We start from the raw sequence: 19,762 nt of genomic DNA on the forward strand, positions 1-19,762 counted from the left end.
GCTGGATCCCCAACCCACTGAGCGAGGCCAGGGATCGAATCTGCTTCCTTGTGGGTACTAGTCAGATTTGTTACCACTGAGCCATGACTGGAACTCCCTCTAATACCTTCTTACAGAGATGTCCCACCATTCCCCGTGGTATGCATGTTCTGTTGCAATGAGCAGTAGACCTAGAGTTCAACCACAGGAGTGTCCCTGGTGGAATTTGGCTTGGGGCATTAAAATTTATAAATAGGATAGGAGGAGAAAATTGATCACATTAAGGATTTGTGCAAAGTAAGAGAGGCCAGATCAAGGGGGTGGTTGAATAGTGGCAAGCAGGAGAATTCATTCTACTGACATCTGTCAAAAACATACTCTGACATTATTCCAGTCAAAGAGAAAGCTGAAATTAAACATGCTCTTGTTTCCTAGAGTTTCCTGGTGGCCCAGTGGGTTAAGGTTCTGGCATGGTCATTGCTGTGGCTCTGGTTACTGCTGTGGCAAGGGTTCAATCTTTGGCCTGGGAACTTCGGTATGTTGTGGGTGTGGCCAAAAAAATACTCTTTTTTTTCCCCATGGAGTGTGCCTTTTATTTTATTTATTTATTTATTTTTTTTGTCTTTTTGCTATTTCTTGGGCCGCTCCCGCGGCATATGGAGGTTCCCAGGCTAGGGGTCCAATCGGAGCTGTAGCCACCAGCCTACGCCAGAGCCACAGCAACGCAGGATCCGAGCCGCATCTGCAACCTACACCACAGCTCACGGCAACGCCGGATCGTTAACCCACTGAGCAAGGGCAGGGACCGAACCCGCAACCTCATGGTTCCTAGTCGGATTCGTTAACCACTGCGCCACGACGGGAACTCCAAGTGTGCCTTTTAATAGATAAACATACAGCTACTGTAGAGTGTTATAAGCTTGGTGAGAGAGGAACCATTGGATTCTGGAGGGGCAGGGGGCACAGAAAAAGGACACTTGAACTCAGCTTGGAGTGGGGTAAAGAAGGGACAGTGTCAAGGAAGACTTCTCAGAAAAGGTGATACTTAAGCTTAATCTGGAGGGGAAATCGAGGGAGAGGAGAGTGGGAGAGCATTCCAGGCAGAAGGAGCAGAAAGGCAAGGAGGTAATAGTTGGCCATGTTGGATTCATGAACAAAGGAAATGTCAGGTTTTCCCAGAATCCCTTTTAGTATTGAAGACTCTTCCATGGTAGACTAAAAAACAAACAAACAAAAAAACCCATGTGTGAGCAGTGGAAACCTCCCTTGCACGTACCAGTAAAATGCTTTGCCTCAGGTTGTATGCTGGGCCTTCCTTACCCTGGATTTTGCTTTGTTTTACCAAAAGCAGCAGCTCAGGGACTTGATGTCAGATGTTCCCATCTGGTGAACCATTAGGTGCAGAGTGGACAAAAGCAAATAATGCTTTTTTTTTTTTTTTTTTTTTTTTTTGCTTTTTAGGGTTGTACCCACAACATATGGAGGCTCTCAGGTTAGGAGTCAAATCGGAGCTACACCTGCTGGCCTACACCACAGCCACAACAACAACAAAGCAGGATCCCAGACACATCTTCGACCTACACCACAGCTCAAGGCAATGCAGGATCCCTAACCCACTGAGTGAGGCCAGGGATCAAACCTGAAACTTCATGGTTACTAACCGGATTCGTTTCCACTGAGCCACAACGAGAACTTCAATACATATTTTTTTGATACTGCTGATCTGATAATGAGGCGAACGGTACAGGATTGCTCTGGTTTCACGCCATGGAGAGGATGTGCATGAAACCCTATTTATAGCTGTTTTTATTCTATCTGTAATGCTACTTTTGACATAAAGCGTCACAAGGCAATTCATTCAAAAGCTGCTGGTGATAGCAAATCAAGGTCTCGTGTTCACACTGGAAGCTGAGTAGACCGTGAGCATGACCCTAAATAATGCCAATTTCTTTGATCTGCAAAACAAAATGTGGCTTAGGTGTTTTCTGGAACAAATAATATAGCATGGTGGAAAGAGCACTGTACTCAGACTCTGATCCTGGAGTCACCATCTCATTTCTCTATGCCTTAGTTTCCTCCTCATAAAATGAAGGGGAGAGAGGAGGTGGTCTCGCAGATCCTTTCCAGTTTTAAAATCTGCTATTAAAGCAGCAGAAACTAGTGATTGCCTTCAACTCTGGCCTCCCTGTGGGAAGTTTCCATCTAGTAGGAATTGTTTTCTTGTTGCAGGCTGATACATGACTCTGATTCTGATCAAGCTGTCTATGGATCCAAACACTGCTGAGTCTGCAAAACCATCCGTAATCCACACGGATGGTGTGTGCAGGCTTCCCACACACAGTTACTGCATCCAGTGGTTTATAAATGATGGCCTCAAGGAGCTGAAGTTTAAATTCTTCCTAAAGGGTTGGAAACAGACTGAATACAGCATTCAGAGTCCTTGCTGCTTGGCACCTCCAATACATACTTAAATGCCCCAAAATGAATATATTTGTAATAATGCAAAATGAAAGTATGACTCTGGGAACAGTGTCCATTTTTCAAAATTATAATTTTGCGTAGCTTTGGAAGTGTCAGACAGCTGTGTAAATACCCCCAAACCCCACCTTCTGTCTCTGCTGTGGGGGCGGGAGGCACCATCCACATATTGAATCAGTGTCCTGACATGAAATACCAACAGTGCTGGATGCCAGGAAACTTCTCTAAGCAGCCAGAGTTGCAGGGCAATTGCCAGACTGCTGAAATAATACGTGAAAGTGCTTTGCAAACTGTAAAGTGTTCTACAAATAGAAGTTGTTATATAATCTCCTGGCAGCATGTTATTTACTGATAAGGTTTGATAAAGGTGGTGAAGAAGCTGTTCTCAAGAGTTCTCAACAGTCATAGAGCCATCCTGGAAAGAGCGGGGACCAAAAATCAGAAACCAGGGTTTTGAGTTCTGGCAATGCCTTCTCCTCACTGTTTTCACCCAAAAGATCTCTTCCAAGGACCGCAAAAATCCCAGGTGGCAGAAATAAAAAAAGGTTCTCTCTGTGTTACAGCCAAGCCAGTTCCCTATGCATGAGCGAGCGATGAGTCACGGGCGAACTGCATTTACATCCTTCCACTTTCCCCTTTTCCCACTCCCCTCTCCACTGCCTTGTTTTGGCTCCGGTCCCTAGGAGCCAATGTCCTGTTATTAGGACACTGTAAGTCCAGCAGCATGTGACTCAACACTTGCCCAAGGAACCTCAGCTACCACTCTCCCTGTTGAGGAAGGTGGTGAGCTGCCCGGGTAGCTGTGGTTCCTGCAGGTGAAGCCAGCAGCCTCGAGGAGGGGGTATTTCTTGGCACAGATTCACACACATCCTCCCCAGTACTCTAAACTGCGGGTGAGCATGATTGCAGACACACTTACTGTAACCCCCCTTTGTGCTTGCCTATCCCTGTGTCAAAAGGCCCCAGAATATGAGCATGTTGTCATAATTATAGGCAGTCTGGAAGAAACAAGCCACACTTGTGCGGGCAGCATTTAGGCCCCGATCCATTTCGCAAAGAGGGGCATTTGTGAAACTGGATGAAGAAAGACGCTGAAAGACAGCCTGCTTTTTAAGCTCAAGAAGTATTTTACTAGATTTCCAAGGCTAACAGCTGTAGCCCCTTCTAGCCTCGTGTGGTGGCTTGAATGATGGATGGCCCCTGAAGAGATATGTCTATATCCTAATCTCCAGCACCTGTGAATGATACCTTCTTTAGTAAAAGGGTCTTTGCAGATGTAGTTGAGGGTTTTATTTTTTGTGGTTTTTTAATTTTTATTTTATTCTTTTGTCTTTTTGTCTCTTTTAGGGCCACACCTGCAGCATATGGACGTTCCCAGGCTAGGGGTCAAATTGGAGTACAGCTGCCAGCCTACGCCACAGCCACAGCAACACGGGATCGTTAACCCACTGAGTGAGGCCAGGGATCGAACCTGCAACCTCATGGTTCCTAGTCGGATTTGTTTCCGCTGCACCGGGACGGGAACTCTAAGGGTTTTAAAATAAGGAGATTATCTTGGATTATCTGATTAGACTGTACATCCAGTGGTGAGTACCCTGATAAGAGTAAGGCAGAGGGAGATGACACAGAAACAGACACACAGAAGATGATGTGAAGATAGAAGCAGAGACTAGAGTGAAAAAGCTGTAAACCAAGGGATGCCAAAGTGCCACCAGATTGCCAGCAGCCAACAGATGCCAGGAGAAAGGCGAGGAAAGATTCTCAATCCCCAGAGTCTGGGGAGGGGGTGTGGACCTGCCTACACTTTGGTTTCAGATTTCTGGCCTCCAGAACTGTAAGAGAAGAAATGTCGATTGTCTTAAGCTACCAGTTTGTTGGAATTGTTGGAGCCGCCCTGGAAAGCTAGCATACCCAGTCTCTGCCGTGGGTGCTCAGTTTTACCAGGCAGGAAAATCACTCCCTGGTCACATTCTCACTTCCTAGCTGTGTCCTGGAGGAGTCTGCAGCTCTCTAAGTCTCCGTCCTCCTTTGTAAACTGGGAAGAGTAAGTCCAAGTGGACAGAGTTATTATTGATACTGAGGTGACCGCGTGCTGAGCCAGATGCCTGTGATTCCACAGACACTCCTTATGCGTGTGCGCCCATGTTCCCCCTCCAGCCTCACCTCAGGCACAGAGCCCCCATTCCAGGTTGAGCTGCATGGTTTCTGCACCTTCTCCCAGGTCTCAGACTCTTCATGCCTGGCCCTGACTTCTGGACACATCCACTTGGACGTCACATCAACATCTCAAACCTAACTTGTCCTAAGTGAGGTTTGGATCTTCCCCTCGTCAGCCTCTTTCACATTTTCCCCATCCCAGTAAATGACACGTCTGTGTAGTTACTGAAGTTGAAAACCAGAGGTCATTTTTTTTTTGCTTTTTAGGGCCATACCCTTGGCATGTGGACGTTCCCAGGCCAGGGGTTGAATTGGAGCCATAGTTGCCAGCCTACGCCACAGCCACAGCAACTCGGGATCTGAGCCATGTCTGTGACCTACGCCACAGCTCATGGCAATGCCGGATCCTTAACACCCTGAGCAAGACCAGGGATTGAACTGGCATCCTCATGGATCCTAGTTGGGTTCATTAACCACTGAGCCATGAAGGGAGCTCTAGGGGGTCATTTTTACTTTGTTTTAAAGCTGTTTTTTATCCTGACTTCTCATTTTGAAATAATTTCAGACTTAACAAAGGATTACAAAAAGGTTACAAAGAATTTAAATATATTCTTTCCTAATTTCCCAAATGTTGTATGGTAAATAACCACTATATAGTGAGCAAGATGAGGAAATGAACACTAATGACAATATTATCTAATCAGCAAACTTTATTCAAGTTTTGCCAAGCACTCCATTAATGTCCTACTGTGAGTCCAATCCAAGATCAAAGGAGGGAGTCATTTTCAAATTTATCATCCACACTTAAGAAAGTTGTACCTATTCTCCCCCCCCCCAACCCCGATACATCGGTCCCTGCACTGAGCACCTCCACGGCCACCACCTAGAACAAGCCCTTGTCATCCCACAGCTGATGACTTCCGTAACCTCCTAGCTGGTCTCCCTCTAATCTAGGAGTTGGGAAAATTTTTGCATAATGGGCTTGACAGTAAATATTTTAGGCTTTGTGGAGTTTCCATGACAACCACTCAACTCTGCCACTGTAGTGCCAAAGCAGCTGGAGACAATTTGTAAGCAAATAAGCAGGCTCTGTGCCAATAAAACTTTATCAAAAAATTTAATTTCAGAAGTTCCCATTGTGGCTCAGTGGTTAAGGAATCCGACTAGAAACGATGAGGTTCGATCCCTGGCCTTGCTCAGTGGGCTAAGGATCCAGTGTTGCTGTGAGCTGTGGTGTAGGTCACAAACGCCGCTCGGATCCGGCATTGCTGTGGCTCTGGCGTAGGCCGGTGGCTACAGCTCCGATTAGACCTCTAGTCTGGGAACCTCCATATGCCGCAGGTGCGGCCCTAAAAAGACAAAAGACAAAAAAAAATTAATTTAATTAAATAATTGAAATTATTGACACTGAAATTTGAATTCAACATAACCTTCAAGTATCACAAAGTGTTCTTCTTCTTTTGATTCTCAACTATTAAACTTTTTTTTTTTTGCCATGCCCGTAGCAGGTGAAAGTTCCCCTGCCAGGGATCGAACCCATGCCACAGCAGCAACCTGAGCTGCTCAGTGACAACTTGGGATCCTTAACCTGCTGCACTGCAAGGGAACTCCTGGTACTTTTCAACCATTTAACAATGTAAAAACCATTCTTAGCTTGTGGGCTATCCAAGCTACAGTTTGCTGTTTCCCTGCTCTAATCTGTTCCTCACACAACATCCAGAAAGACATACAGGTCCTTCCTCAGATTAAATTCTGCACTCAGAATAAAACAAAGCCTGCAGTGTCTGGGTGCTGCCAGACACTGCCCCTCTTACCTCACCCTGGACCTCTCACCCTCTCATTCACCACACCCTGCCCACTCTACGCTTCTTTCCCAGGTCAAGTTCTCATTTCAGGGCCTTTGCACACATCTCTCCTTCTGCGTGGATGCTGTCTTCTTTTCTTTTTTTTTCCTTTTAGGGCCACACCTGCGGCATATGGAAGTGTCCAGTCTAGGGGTCAAATTGGGTCAAATCGGAGCTGCAGCTGCTAGCCTACACCACAGCCACAGCAATGCCAGATCTGCAACCTTTGCTGCAGCTTGCGGCAACACTGGATCCTTAACCCACTGAGCAAGGCTAGGGATTGAACCCGCATCCTCATGGATATTAGTCAGGGTCTTGACCTGCTGAGCCACATGGGAACTCCCCTGGATGCTGTTTTCTAGGTTTTCTCTTTACCTGGCTAACTTCCATTCGTCTTTGGGGACTTTTGGGCCTTTAGGGGTAGAGAAACTTAAACTTCCTAAGAAAGGTCTTCTCTGACCCCCGAGGCCCCAATTGAAATTATGCTCCTCCTGTTATTATTCTCTCATAATACTGTATCTTTTCTCCCCCTCTTTGAAACACATCACAACTTGTAATTATGTATTCAGGCCTTTATTTGATATTAGTGGAAAACTCCATGGAGTCTGGGACCATGTCTGCTTTGTTGGCACTGAACCAAATACCCAGCATTGTGTCTGGCATACCGGGTGTTCCCTGAACGTCAGCTAAATTAGTGGATCCTCCACTGGAACTCCCGTTTCAGAAAAAAGGAGGTCCCCCGTGGACTTTGGGGCCCCGATGAACCAGAGCCGGCTTCCTGAGCAGACCCCTTGCCTATGGAGCTGAAGCATGGACTATGCAACAGTACCTTCCAAAGAATATGCTCGGGGCAAATTCCTGACCCTGGAGAAGCTTTCTCTACAGGCCCCACTCTGAAACCTGCCACACATTTTCACTCTAATGCCATCCATCTGCTGTTCTTCCTGCGTTCCAATCCAGAAACAGCTCCTCCCACTGAAGTTAACCCTTCTCAAAAACTCAGACCAGTTTTTACACCTGGGGTTGCCTGAGCTCTTAAAAACATAGCTGTTAAATCAGAATACTTTACTCAGCTGCCTGCCTGGAATGCTGGGGCAATGTCCAGAGGCCCTGGAGAGAAATGGCAGCCCTCCGAGGAGATAAGCCCTTCCTGCAGCCCTCTGCCTGCTCTAATCTACACTTCGAAGGGCTGCCAGAGTTACCTTTTCAAAGGATAACTTTTAAAAGATGGAGTCACTGCCATTCACATTTCTCACTGCCTATAGTATAAAGTCTAAACTCCTTAGCCCGTCTCGAAAATCTTCACCATTCAATCCCATCCCATCTTTCCAGCCTCAGCTCCCATGTGCCTTCACTCCATCCTGAGCTCAGTATTCTAGATATTTTAGTCTGGAACTGCCCCAAACTGTTGCCACTAGAGAGAATCACCATGATCAGTTTGGTGTGTATTCTCTGAATATTTTGAGTGTTCTGCAACTTTGCTTTTTTTTATTCAATAGTGTCTTGGGGATCTTCATATAAGAAAACAACTTGAGAGTTCTTGTTGTGGTTCAGCGGAAATGAATCTGACGAGCATCCATGAGGACAAAGGTTCCATCCCTGGCCTTGCTCAGTGGGTTAAGGATCCTGTGTTGCTGTGAGCTGTGTTGTAGGTTGCAGACGTGTCTCGGATCCTGTGCTGCTGTGGCTATGGTGTAGGCCAGCCACTACAGCTCCAATTCGACCCCTAGCCTGGGAACCTCCATATGTCTCGGGTGAGCCCTTAAAAGCCAAAAATACCCCCCCAACCCTCCACATCTCTATCTACACTGTGCTTTAAATGTTGCAGAGCAACCCACAGCATGAGTGAACTTTAGGATTATTCAACCATTGCCCTCTTGATTGACATCTGTTTGCAGTTTTTCCCTTATTGCAAAAAAATACTATACACAAATTTCCCTGTACCTTTTTCTGCACTTGTACATGTTTGTCTAGGGTAGATACCAAAAAGTGGAATTGCTGGGTCACCAAGTCATAAGCTAACACCTCTGGGGCTTGGCACACCCTAGTGCTCCCGCCTAGAATGCCTCTGCACATGACTCATTCCTGTTCATCAAGACCAGTCAAGTGTCATCACTCAGTGAAAGGTGGTCTCTTCTGCTTCTGTTTTCCCATAGTACTTCCTGTCCATATTATCTCATTATCATAAACTTATGGCTCTGCCTTATTGGTCTTTGTATTCCCAACACCCAGCATACGGCTAAGCATAAAGCCAAAATTCAAATGTTTTCTTGACTGGATGAATGAAGGCATAAATAAATAATGAAGGTACTGTGGTTAGGACATTCCAGAAAGTCAAGGTGAGTCTGTGAGTGTTGTGAACTTGGGCTTTGGACCAATCTGCCGCCTGGTGCCCTGAGCCAAGCTGCGTCTCTGGGTTTCTGTCCGCTTAGTCTCTGACCTCGGGCATCTCATCTTAAACTCTGTTCAAGTTGTGTACCTCACGGTGGAGCCCTGTGAATGTGTAGGGGCTCTGGCCACAGAGCACAGACATATGAGCCCTGGGGCAGCACTGGCAGGGGTTGGCTTTCCAAGGTTAGCTCTGTCTCCTTTCACCCTTGAAGCAGCTTAGTATCCCTGGGTTTTGGTTTATTTTTTCTCCCTGCAGTACTTTAGAGGCAATTAAGATCAGCTGCAACATTTCTGCTTGCTGCCTCCAGATCTGAACCCAGGGGAAGCCAGATGTTTTCCACTAGCATTCCCTCTTGTGGTCTGATGAACAGCCCTGTTTTCTGAGTCTCTCTGTGACCTAGCTTCCTCAGATCCCAAAGCCTGGCTTGCAGCCTTTATTTTTAATAGGGTTTTAATAGGTGGCTCCTGTAATTAACTTCATTCTTGTGTTTTCACACTTTCTGTCCAGGTGCCTAGAGGCCCCCAGGCACTAGGTGGGATGTTAACTGATTTTGAATAATACAGAACCTTATGGCTGTCATTAGCTATTACCTCAGCTCCTCTGATTTGCAGTTAGTTGTTTTACAATCATTAATTAGCTGGGGCACATGCCCATTTGGGAGGTCAGCCCAGTCACCCGTCATGTTTCACAGAGGTAGAAACAGATATGGAGGAAAAAGGACTTGTCCAAGTCCCAACAGAGAGAGTGGGTGTTGAAACTTGTTTCAGAAGCTACGTTCTGCTGCGTACACACCCTGTGAGCGCCAAGGCAAGGATCCACTACTCAGGTACGATTGCGCAGCTGTCTCAGGTGCCCAGCTGACGATTGCACCCTCCCACAAGGACTGCGGAGAAGTCAGCCCTCAGCAGCTAAAATTACCACCTGAAATTACTCCCATTCATTCTCTTTAGGCCCCCTTTCCATTTTATGAGCAGATTTATCTGCCCAAAGAACGCGAACGTGATTCCTCCGGGATTTAGAAACTACATAATTTTGCTATTTTTAAAGCTGCCGTTTGAAAATCTGTGCTCTCATACTCACACTCCTCAAGGAGTGGGGGCGGGGGTGGGGCTGCAGCGGGTGGGGACGAAGAGTACGTGCTGCGGGGAGAACAGCATGGCTCTTGGCCTCCCAGAGCGCCGCTCTGTCCTCTGGGGAGGCGCTCCTCAGAGCACGCGGGAGGGTTTGCAACCCCCAGCAACTTGGGCCGCTCGGACTCCCGGAGCGGCCCAGGCGTCGGATTCCGGCGACCTGCGCCCCCTTTCTGCTGCCAGACGGAGGGCAGCGCCGCGGGTCCCCCAGCCCTAGAGGGAGCGGGAAGGGAGAGGCGGTCGAGCAGGTGGCGGTTAGGTCAGCCTCGGAACATTCTTGGACCGCTCCAGTGGATATAAATAACCGACGGATAGGCTCCGAAATGTCTCGGGGTGGGGGGCAAGGGGGTGAGGAAGAAGGGATTTATTCAGTGTGGGGGGTGGTATCGGGGCATTCTGGAAAGATCTACCAAACCTTTGGTAGCTGACAAAGGGGATGGAAGGGCGAAGGGGTTTAAGAATGAATCGTAATTGGGTTGTGATGATCGTTGTGGTGAACTATAAATGTAATAAGATTCATTGAGTTAAAAAAAAAAGAATCGTGATACACTATCTGGGAATAACGCGGAGGGGGAGGAGCTCAAGCCTTTCTGCCCCACCCCCACCGAAGTCAGACCTAGTCCTCAGAATGGGCCCCCAGACTGGCAAGGAGGGCTGTGCAAGGAAGGGGTCTTTGGAGTCCCGGACCTGCCTGACTACAGCTCTGAGGTCTCTGAGCCTCACTTTCTGCATCTATTCAACGGGAGCCCTAATGCTTGCAAGAGGATGGTTATGAGCCTCGTCGGAGCTAATTTCTAACTAAGAAAGCTGTGCTCAGCAAAAAGAGTAAGGCAGTGTAGCCCCAGACCTCCCTCCAAAGGGAGCCGGTGCAGGCCCCATCCCTTCCCGCTTCCACTGGTCTCCCAGGCTCTGAGGAGGCCTGGGAGGGGCAAAGCCGAAATCTGACTCCCTATAGCGCCGAGGCACCACCCAGGAGAGTCGGCCCTCATTCGGGACCCAAGACCCCAAGGCCCGCGCCCCTGGAGCCGCGATGCAGGCAGCTCCTGCGCCCCCGCCGCTAGCCGGTGGGGTTGGGGCAGCAGAGCCGAGGAGAGGGCGGGGCCGGGGGCTGGGCTTCCCGGGGGAGGGCCCGGCGCACTCCGGGAGGCGGTGGCCCCGGCCTGGGAGCCGCAGGACTCGGGCAGGAGCGTGGCCAGACCCCCACCCGCCGAGGCGCCCAGGGAGGACGCGGTGAGTGCTGCCCGGGCGGGGACCGTGGGGAGGCGGCGGCAGGAGCTGCTGCTCGAGCCCGCCCTCTCCTCCTCCCGCTCCGAAAGTTTGCAATGGGACCGACTCCCGCCGGGGGAGCCCCCGGCCGCCGCGCCCTGCGGGAAGACTGCAAGAGCTGCCGCTGAGCCGACAGGGTGCCTCATCTGCGGCGCAGCGCACCCGACAATTTCCCAGACCTGCCAGGGGGAGGGAGGCGTCGGGGTTGGCAGGCCACACCATCTCCTGGGGTCCCTAAAAGCCCCCAAATCGCCCTGGGACCCCAGGAGGGACCTTGATCCCTAGAGACCCCTCGTTCTTTGCAAAGAGCTCAAATTCCTGGGGCCGCTGTCCCTGGCCACCATCTGGAGTACACGGCGGCGCCGGCCAAGGCAGGGTGCGCCCCCTCCGCTGAGCGGTGACCGGCTGGCTCCACCCCCGCCGAGGCCAAGTTCAACAAGTTTGGCCAATTAGTCCTGGAGTCTCCATGGCTAGGCCTGGCCCGACCGCTCCGCGTGGGTTCCTTGGGCTGCGAGTTGTGCGGCGCCGGCCGCCAGAGAGGCTGGTGGAAGGGTGCCGTCCATGAGGGTTGGGGCCAGAGACCGGCAGCCCTTGGGCTGGGTGGTTTGGTGTGAGGGCTCCGGGTTTGGAGTGCGTCATCAGGGAGCAGGCACCTCAGGCGGCAGGTCGGGTTTCCAAAAGTGCCCCTTTGTTATGCCCCTCCCTGGCCCTGCCTCCTCCTCCTTCCCCGCGCCACCCCCTCCCCCAGCCTCCCGCTTCTCTCCGGCTGCTGATTCTACCTAAGTGCCCCTCTCTGGACCAGTGGACCGCCCCCTCCTGTGCCTTCAAATTCCAGGGCTGCAGTCCGAACGGGGGGGCTGCCGAGAGGGCTGCTGAGGTCCCTGGGCGCAGCCTGTGAGTCAGGACAGAGGATGGGCAGGGCAGGGCAGGGCAGGACAGCAGTTCTCCCTCCCAGGGGCATGCCCCCCCTCCCCGCTTCTGGAAAGGATGGGGGCTCAGTAAGTAAGAGTAGGTTCTTCCCAGAACCCGGAGATTCCCTACCTTGGCTCAGGAAGCTGTGAGGAGACCCAGCCAAGCCCCATCAGACTTGTCTCAGCCCAATAGGTGCACGCTCCCTGGGTTGGGAAGGCTCATTATCTGCATTCTGAGCTCTTGCCTGTAGGAGTGTGTCCTGGGGACCAATCTGGGTTTCTGCTGGGGTCAGGAGGTACAAGGTGCTGGCCCTCCTCAGCAGGGGCAAGGCACAAGGCCCACTTCAGCTGCTAGATCTGGCAGGGCAGTGAGGCCTGGCTCTGCCTGCGGCTTGGGCTGGTGTTTGCTCTGGGAGGCTGAAGGGAGCAGTGCCAGCCCTGCACACACAGCTTGCTCTGTTCTGGGGCCAGAGAGAGGGAACCAGTGGGGGGCAGCTCTCCGGGGAGCACGGAGGCTGGAACGAGCAGGGGGCCCAGGCCCCTGATGCCTGACTGGGACAGCCCTGGGATTTACAGCTGCAGCTCTCTTTCTCTCCATCTGGTTGGCAATTCCTTTCTGGCTAAATAGGATGGACTCAAGGAGAAGCAAGGAGAAGTGAAGAGGACCCTGGTGGGGCCAGCTGCTCTGCCCCTCTCCTGCTCTGTGCACAGGCCCCTCCACTGTAGGCCCAGCTCTTCCTCCTGTTAGTTGAGGGGTGGAAGCCCACTCAGGCCATGCTTTCTCAAAGCTGCACAGCCAGCAGGTTTCCCTGGTCTTCAGATGGAGGTCATTTGCTTTTTCATTAAACTACTAATTCTAGTTCCTGAAGAAACACAAGCTGGACCCTCAGGAAGTCTCTGTGAGTGACTGGGGACAGATCCTGTCCTGTAGTCACAACCCCATGGGATATGAGAATGGGGTGGGAGCTGGGGATGGAGGAATGGAGGAGGCCTTACTATGAATTTTGAAGGATGGGGAGGGGGTGCATCAGTCTGGGAAATACTCTTAGAGCCCTGCTTTGGGGGCAACAAGCACAGTCCTCCTGGGCCTGGCAGTGTCCCTGGGGCTTGCTCAGAGGAGGAAGAGATTTCCTTCTAAGGGCTTAAATTGATGCTGGGGACAGCTGAGACCCTGCCCAGAGACAGAAGGGGAGTGGCTGCGTGCCTCTGTGTCCTCTAGCCCCTTGGGGGGGGGGCGCTGATTCTGTGGTTGGAATCTGTCTTGCCCTCTAATTCTGAGGCACATTCATGCCTGCATGTAACTGGCTGATCACCTGTCCGACTCCTCCTCCTCTGGGCTTTTTGAGGGCAGGGCTGAGTTACTCATTATTTACGGATCCCTGTGGGACCTCAGTGGATGCTGTGGAGCAGGAGGTGTCCCTTGTGACTGTGGGGCCTCACACATTTCTTGTTCATTGACTGGTTTGAGTCTCACACCAGCCCTGGCACAGAAGCAGACCCAGAGGTGGAATTTCCATCTTAGGAGGGAGCTGAGGCCTCTTAGGAGAGGACAGTAAAATGCATTTGTTCAAGCTTCATGGCCAAGATAAGACTCAGGTCTCCTGGGTCCCAGTCTGCCCTTCCCAGCAAAGGGAGCTACTGGGGTATGGCCAGGCACCCTCTGACTTGGCCTGGTCTGGTAAAGGGTTGCCTTATTCCAGGAGTGGCCACAGGGGCCCTGGTTTGGGCAGGTGTCCTCTCATCTGTGGTTGAGGCAGTGGGGCCCTCTGCCCACTACCCACCCCCGCCTGCCATGTAATCCCTGGCTGGACCGTGTGACCCGCCTGGCATTCTCCTGGCTGGAATCTGGCACTTCTGACAGCAGTTGCTATATCGGGGGAGCAGGGCACCGCCCTGGACGCTGCCGGCCCCACCCTCACCCCCTGCTTTGCTCGTTAGCTTCAAGGCAGAAGCTGAGTGGCAGCTTTGAGAGTTGGACACCCAGGTCCCTGAAGTGCTCTCTAGGCCTCAGGTACATGGAATGAGGTAGTGGGGAGGGCAGACCCAGGGCGACAGGAGGAGCTTTGAAACTACCATCCTTGTCCCAACTCTGGCCCCTCCTGGGGACTTCCAGACCCTGCCTGCTAAGTCCTAGATCTTGACCGTTCCTTGGGTGGTGGGATGGCAGTCAGGACAAACCCCAGGGATAGGATAGCGTCTTTTCCTAGTCCCCTAAATGTGTGTCTGGCTCTTCCATTTACCCCTCTGCCCTCCACAGCCACAATCCGCCACCATTCCGTGCTGCGGGGACGCCATGGCTCCAGAGGAAGACGCTGGAGGGGAGGCCATAGAGGGTAGTTTCTGGGAGGTGAGCAGCCGGGTCCCAGGTTTGGGGGTGGCACCAAAACGCTCAGCACTCTCTGGGCCCAGCCACCTGTCCAGGGGAGGAGCCGAGCTGTCAGCCCCAGCCGTGGAGGGGGCCTCGGCCTGGGGACACCACCCTTCTCTCCGCCCCAGGCTGGCAACTATAGGCGGACGGTGCAGCGGGTGGAGGATGGGCACCGGCTGTGCGGGGACCTGGTCAGCTGCTTCCAGGAGCGTGCCCGCATCGAGAAGGCCTATGCCCAGCAGCTGGCTGACTGGGCCCGCAAGTGGAGGGGCGCCGTGGAGAAGGGTGAGCTGGTGCCCAGGTCTCATTGGGAGAAGTGGGCTGCAGAGGGTAGGGAGACCAGGTGAGGCAGCTTGTTTTTGCACCTCTTGTGGACATTTTGAGGCTTCTACGTCCTGCCCTCTCTTTAAAGAGGGAAGATCCTTCTTCTCATTCACAGTTGTGCCGTTAGTGTTTGTAAAGTATGGTCATGATTATTTTGGTATTTCTAACAATGCTGTGATGGAAATTACCCTGTTCTACCCATTTTCTAGAGGAGAATGTGGTAGTTCAGAGAGGCTAAATGATTTGCTTGAAGTCACACAGCTATGAAGAGTTAAGCTTTAGCCCAGGCCTTCTGACTCAGGAGTTTGGAATCTTTCTCTCCAGATAAACTGCCTTCCTTGGGGACAGACACTAGTTCTTCCCTTGGAGAGAACAGAGTATACCAGTCTCTGTCACAGACCTAGGTTTGAATCCAGCTTCACGTAGCTGTATTGCTTTGGGCAGTTCACTTCTCTGGGCCACTTTTTTTGCTTGTTCAGTGTTGCTCGTGACACTGTCTTCACAATAGTGGATGAGGCAAGGATTCAGTGAGAGCTCGTGTGTCCAGGCACAGAGTAGGTATTCAGTGAGCAGTGACTGACATCGCCGTTCATCTTTGCACCCCCACTCCGTAAGCAGCACCCAGCCAGAAGGGGTGGCCTCAGTGCAGGTGGCATCCTTGGCCCAGCCCAAGCCCCATCCCTCCCTGCAGGTCCCCAGTATGGCACGCTGGAGAAGGCCTGGCATGCCTTCTTCACGGCGGCTGAGCGGCTGAGCGCACTGCACTTGGAGGTGCGGGAGAAGCTGCAGGGCCAGGACAGCGAGCGGGTGCGTGCCTGGCAGCGGGGGGCCTTTCACCGGCCTGTGCTGGGTGGCTTCCGAGAGAGCCGGGCAGCCGAGGACGGCTTCCGCAAGGCCCAGAAGCCCTGGCTAAAGAGGCTGAAGGAGGTGAGCCTGTGAGGGATGGGCAGCAGAGGCCTGCCCCTTCCTGGGTCAGCCCGGGGCTATAGGGCACCAGGGCATGGCGTGCAGGGTACAGAGTGGTCCCTGTGTGTGCCAGGTCGAGGCTTCCAAGAAGAGCTACCACACGGCCCGGAAGGAGGAGAAGACAGCTCAGACGCGGGAGAGCCACGCGAAGGCAGACAGTGCCATCTCCCAGGAGCAGCTTCGGAAGCTGCAGGAACGGGTGGAACGCTGCTCCAGGGAGGCCGAGAAGGTACAGGCCGTGGGACGGGACCAGCCTAGGTCAGGGGCTTCCTGAACCCCTTTCCAGTCCCCAGCCTCTAACTGCTCTCATCCTCACCTGCCACCTTCTCTCCAGATTGTCATTTAAAGGAAGAACCTGAGAAAGATGGTGCTTTACTCAGGAAAGAAACGAGCAGTTTGGGGCACTGGTATAATTTTAGCAGTTGTGGAGCCCTTCCCAGCTCCTTTCCTTTCACCGGGTCCCACTTGGGACAGGTTCTCATGTCACCTGCTCTGCCAGAGCGCCCTTCCTCCAGCCCTGCACATCCAGATCCTCCCTGTCCTCTGAGGTGCTGCTCCATTTTCACCTCCTCCAGGAAGCCTTTTCTGATTTCTCCTACTGCTCCCCATAGGCTGACCTTGTCTCACTCTCCAGCAGACTCCTAAAGCTGCTGTTCTGGAATGTCACCTCCCTTATTGGGCTGCTGGGGTCCTAGAGGGCAGGAGCTGGGTTTTGGGACCCTGGTGGCTAGTCTAGAGTCTAGCCCATGGCAGGTGCTCAGTAAATACTAGCAGAATCCTGAGTGGAAGGAAGTCCTGTCCTTACCAGATTCCCTCGTCTCCCACCCAGATGAAAACGCACTATGAGCAGACACTAGCGGAACTGCATCGCTACACCCCGCGCTACATGGAGGACATGGAACAGGCCTTCGAGACCTGCCAGGCTGCCGAGCGCCAGCGGCTTCTCTTTTTTAAGGATATGCTGCTCACCTTACACCAGCACTTGGACCTTTCCAGCAGCGAGAGGTATGGCCCGCGGGGTGGGCGTGGAGATCGGACATGATGCTGGGTCTCCTCCATCTCTCCTGGGCTCTGGCTGAATGAGATGGAGGGGCACAGAGGCCCAGGGCTTCCCAGCTGAGGCTGTGCCTGGGACTCAGGTTCCACGAACTCCATCGAGACCTGCATCAGGGCATCGAGGCAGCCAGTGATGAAGAGGATCTGCGCTGGTGGCGCAGCACCCACGGGCCGGGCATGGCCATGAACTGGCCACAGTTTGAGGTGCGTGTTTCAGACAGGCGGGGCTGGGAGGTGGGGTGGGCTCCCACTAGGCTCAGCCTGGACCTCGGGAGGGAGGCTGGGGCTTGGCATGAAGGAGGTGAAGGTGATCTGGATGGCCCTGCTACCACAGCCTGCAGCCCAGCCTGACTCTAGGAACTGTCCCCGTAGGAGTGGTCCTTGGATACACAGAGGACAATCAGCCGGAAGGAGAAGGGTGGCCGGAGCCCTGATGAGGTTACTCTGACCAGCATCGTGCCCACAAGAGATGGTGCTGCACCCCCACCCCAGGCCCCAGGGTCCCCAGGGTGAGAGCCAGGATCTGGGCTGTGGGAAGGACACGGCTCTGCCCCCTGCTCAGCCCTCCCTCCTCTGTCTCCTTCCTTCCATTCCCTTCACACCTGAAGTGGGTTGAAAATTTTTTTTTGTCTTTTCTAGGGCTGCACCGGCGGCATATGGAGGTTCCTAGGCTAGGGGTCGAATTGGAGCTGTAGCCGCCGGCCTACGCCACACCCACAGCAACATGGAATCTGAGCCGCATCTGCCACCTACACCACATCTCACGGCAACACCGGATCCTTAACCCACTGAGCAAGGGCAAGGATCGAATCCGCAACCTCATGGTTCCTAGTCAGATTCATTAACCACTGACCCACGACGGGAACTCCGGGTTGAAAATTGATGCCAGGGACCTTAGGACCTACTCATGTATTGTAATGATGCCAGTTTTCATGGTGGTTTAGATTTGCCAGGCGTTTCCCATGCCCCCACTCATCAACTGCTCATGTCAACTCTGTGTGGTAGGAAGTGCGCCTGAGTCACAGGCACGTGTGGCAGACTAGACTCAGACTAGAATCTGTAGGTCTTCCCCACATGTCTCCCCAGGGGAGGAGCCTTTAGCCCTGAGTCCTCGGCTCTGTTGCTCAAAGTGTTCCTTGGGCCCTGAGCCTGCCTCCTTGTCCTCCCCTCTCTAGTGGCAGGCAGGATGAGGAGTGGTCAGACGAGGACAACCCCCGGAAGGCTGCCACTGGGGTCCGGGTGCGGGCACTCTATGACTACGCGGGCCAGGAAGCCGATGAGCTGAGCTTCCGAGCAGGTACCCTGCAGCCCCTTTCCTGGTTCTTTTCAGACTTCAGCCCCTCTACCCCAACCCCTGCCCCTTTACTAGCCTGAGCAGGAGGGTGGAAAAGGGAAGCTAGATACCCAACTCTCAAGTGCTAATTCTCTGACTCTCAAGGCTGCCCTGGGTGCAGCTTCCAGGAGTCAGTGTCTGCTCTGAGCCTCACCTGCCTCTCAAAGTCACCAGCTGGGGCCTGACTGCTGCATGCAGGGTGGGGGTGGGGGGGCTGACTTTGACCTCTCTCTGCCTGAGCCAAGTCTCTTCCAGCTGGGTTCTCCCCCTCCCCCCAAGTCCTTGACCCAATTGTAGGGCTGGGGCTGGGCTAGGACAGTTGCCAGTGACCAATCCCCCTTTCCGCAGGGGAGGAGCTGCTGAAGATGAGCGAGGAGGATGAGCAGGGCTGGTGCCAGGGCCAGCTGCAGAGTGGCCGGATTGGCCTGTACCCTGCCAACTACGTTGAGTGTGTGGGGGCCTGACCTGCCCTTACAGCCCTTCTACATGTTTCTCCACCCCCACCACCCCTTTCAGTCTGAGCCTAGCTTGTCTGGGCAGCTGGACTTGAGGGCCCTGAACCATGCTGCCCCTGGTGGCCCTCTGTCCCTTTCAGGAGAGAGGAAGTCTTGAGACTCCCAGGAGCAAAGGGGCCTGCCTCTAGGAAGGGACTGGTAGGGAAGGGCCAACTGAGTCTGGACTGAGGGGAAGGTGGGAAGGTCAGGAGGTAACAAAAGGGCTCAGGGGTGCCTGGGCCTCCCCAGGAATACCCTGGTCTCCCCAGGAGTTGTGGACCCAGTGCCCAGTCTGTGTTTTGAGCTTCCTGGGGCGCGCTTGGGGTGAGTGTAGTTCTGGGCTAGCAGCACTCTTTTGTGGCTTCTAGTGTGTATTAAACTTGGAAAAAATAAACTTGGAAGAAAAACAAAACACTGTCAGGCTTGTGTGCGTCTTTGTTACCCCCCGCCCCTCCGCCGCCAGGCCACCGAGGGCATCTGGAGCCAGGCACTGAGGAGAGGTCGTGGGCCTGAAGTATATTATGGGGGTGGGGGTTGGGCAAAGGTTGTCAACTTGGTACCTGCTCTGGACTTGGGACCCTAACTTGGATTTGGGACCCTAACCTGGGGCGGAAGGGACTCGAGATAGGGCTAGATGCGAGCCGACCACGACTGGAGGCTGGGTGAGGAGTTCTGAGCGGGGCGGGAGCCCAGTCAGTTTACCTTCCCGTTCAGGGCGGCAGGCCCAGGAGTGCTTGGTAGGACTGTTAATCATCACTCACTCTTTGGGATCTGGCCCGAGAAGAGGCCGGCTTCCCCGTCTCGCAGCCCACGCTCCTGAGAGATGGCTCCACCTTCTGGAGAAGACCGGACCTGCGGGCGCCTCTGCGGCGACGTTTGGGCCTGCGGGCGAGCCGTCGCCCCGCCCCGACTGCGGATTGGCCCCGGCGCGGCGTGGCGTGGATTCGAGCGACTGCCGCCGAGCCCAGGCCGCTGATGGTTCGGCTCCTGCTCCACCGACCGCCCATTGGTCGGGATCCGGACAAATCACCCCGCCCCTAGGCCGGCCGGCCCCCGCTGAGCCC

At 53.2% G+C, this 19,762-nt stretch overlaps 1 protein-coding gene across 11 annotated transcripts; it reads left to right on the forward strand.

Moving 5' to 3' along the window:
- PACSIN3 (protein kinase C and casein kinase substrate in neurons 3) lies at nucleotides 9,516–19,112 on the forward strand. 11 transcript variants are annotated; one of them, XM_021085224.1, is made up of 11 exons: nucleotides 10,584–10,688; nucleotides 14,096–14,168; nucleotides 14,415–14,504; nucleotides 14,654–14,810; nucleotides 15,541–15,776; nucleotides 15,889–16,044; nucleotides 16,645–16,820; nucleotides 16,955–17,075; nucleotides 17,244–17,380; nucleotides 18,047–18,168; nucleotides 18,553–19,112. In XM_021085224.1, exons 3-11 carry the CDS (start codon nucleotides 14,451–14,453, stop codon nucleotides 18,666–18,668), a joined length of 1,275 nt encoding a protein of 424 aa, XP_020940883.1. In that variant the 5' UTR covers nucleotides 10,584–10,688; nucleotides 14,096–14,168; nucleotides 14,415–14,450; the 3' UTR covers nucleotides 18,669–19,112. The 11 variants fall into 11 exon arrangements, with proteins under 11 accessions (XP_020940887.1, XP_020940883.1, XP_013849813.1 ...); XM_021085223.1 differs by having other exon boundaries at nucleotides 10,619–10,805; XM_013994358.2 differs by lacking the exon at nucleotides 10,584–10,688 and adding an exon at nucleotides 11,090–11,210.

The sequence above is a fragment of the Sus scrofa genome, chromosome 2 (assembly GCF_000003025.6).
Source record: "Sus scrofa isolate TJ Tabasco breed Duroc chromosome 2, Sscrofa11.1, whole genome shotgun sequence".
In the NCBI taxonomy this organism is placed as follows: Eukaryota; Metazoa; Chordata; class Mammalia; order Artiodactyla; family Suidae; genus Sus; species Sus scrofa.

What these genes read in the sequence shown, in the direction of transcription:
- PACSIN3 (XM_021085228.1), top strand. Translation starts at nt 14,451, where the DNA reads ATGGCTCCAGAGGAAGACGCTGGAGGGGAGGCCATAGAGGGTAGTTTC. An exon ending in GACCTTTCCAGCAGCGAGAG is followed by an intron (nt 16,821 to 16,954) that starts GTATGGCCCGCG and finishes CCTGGGACTCAG; the next exon opens with GTTCCACGAACTCCATCGAG. An exon ending in TGAACTGGCCACAGTTTGAG is followed by an intron (nt 17,076 to 17,243) that starts GTGCGTGTTTCA and finishes CTGTCCCCGTAG; the next exon opens with GAGTGGTCCTTGGATACACA.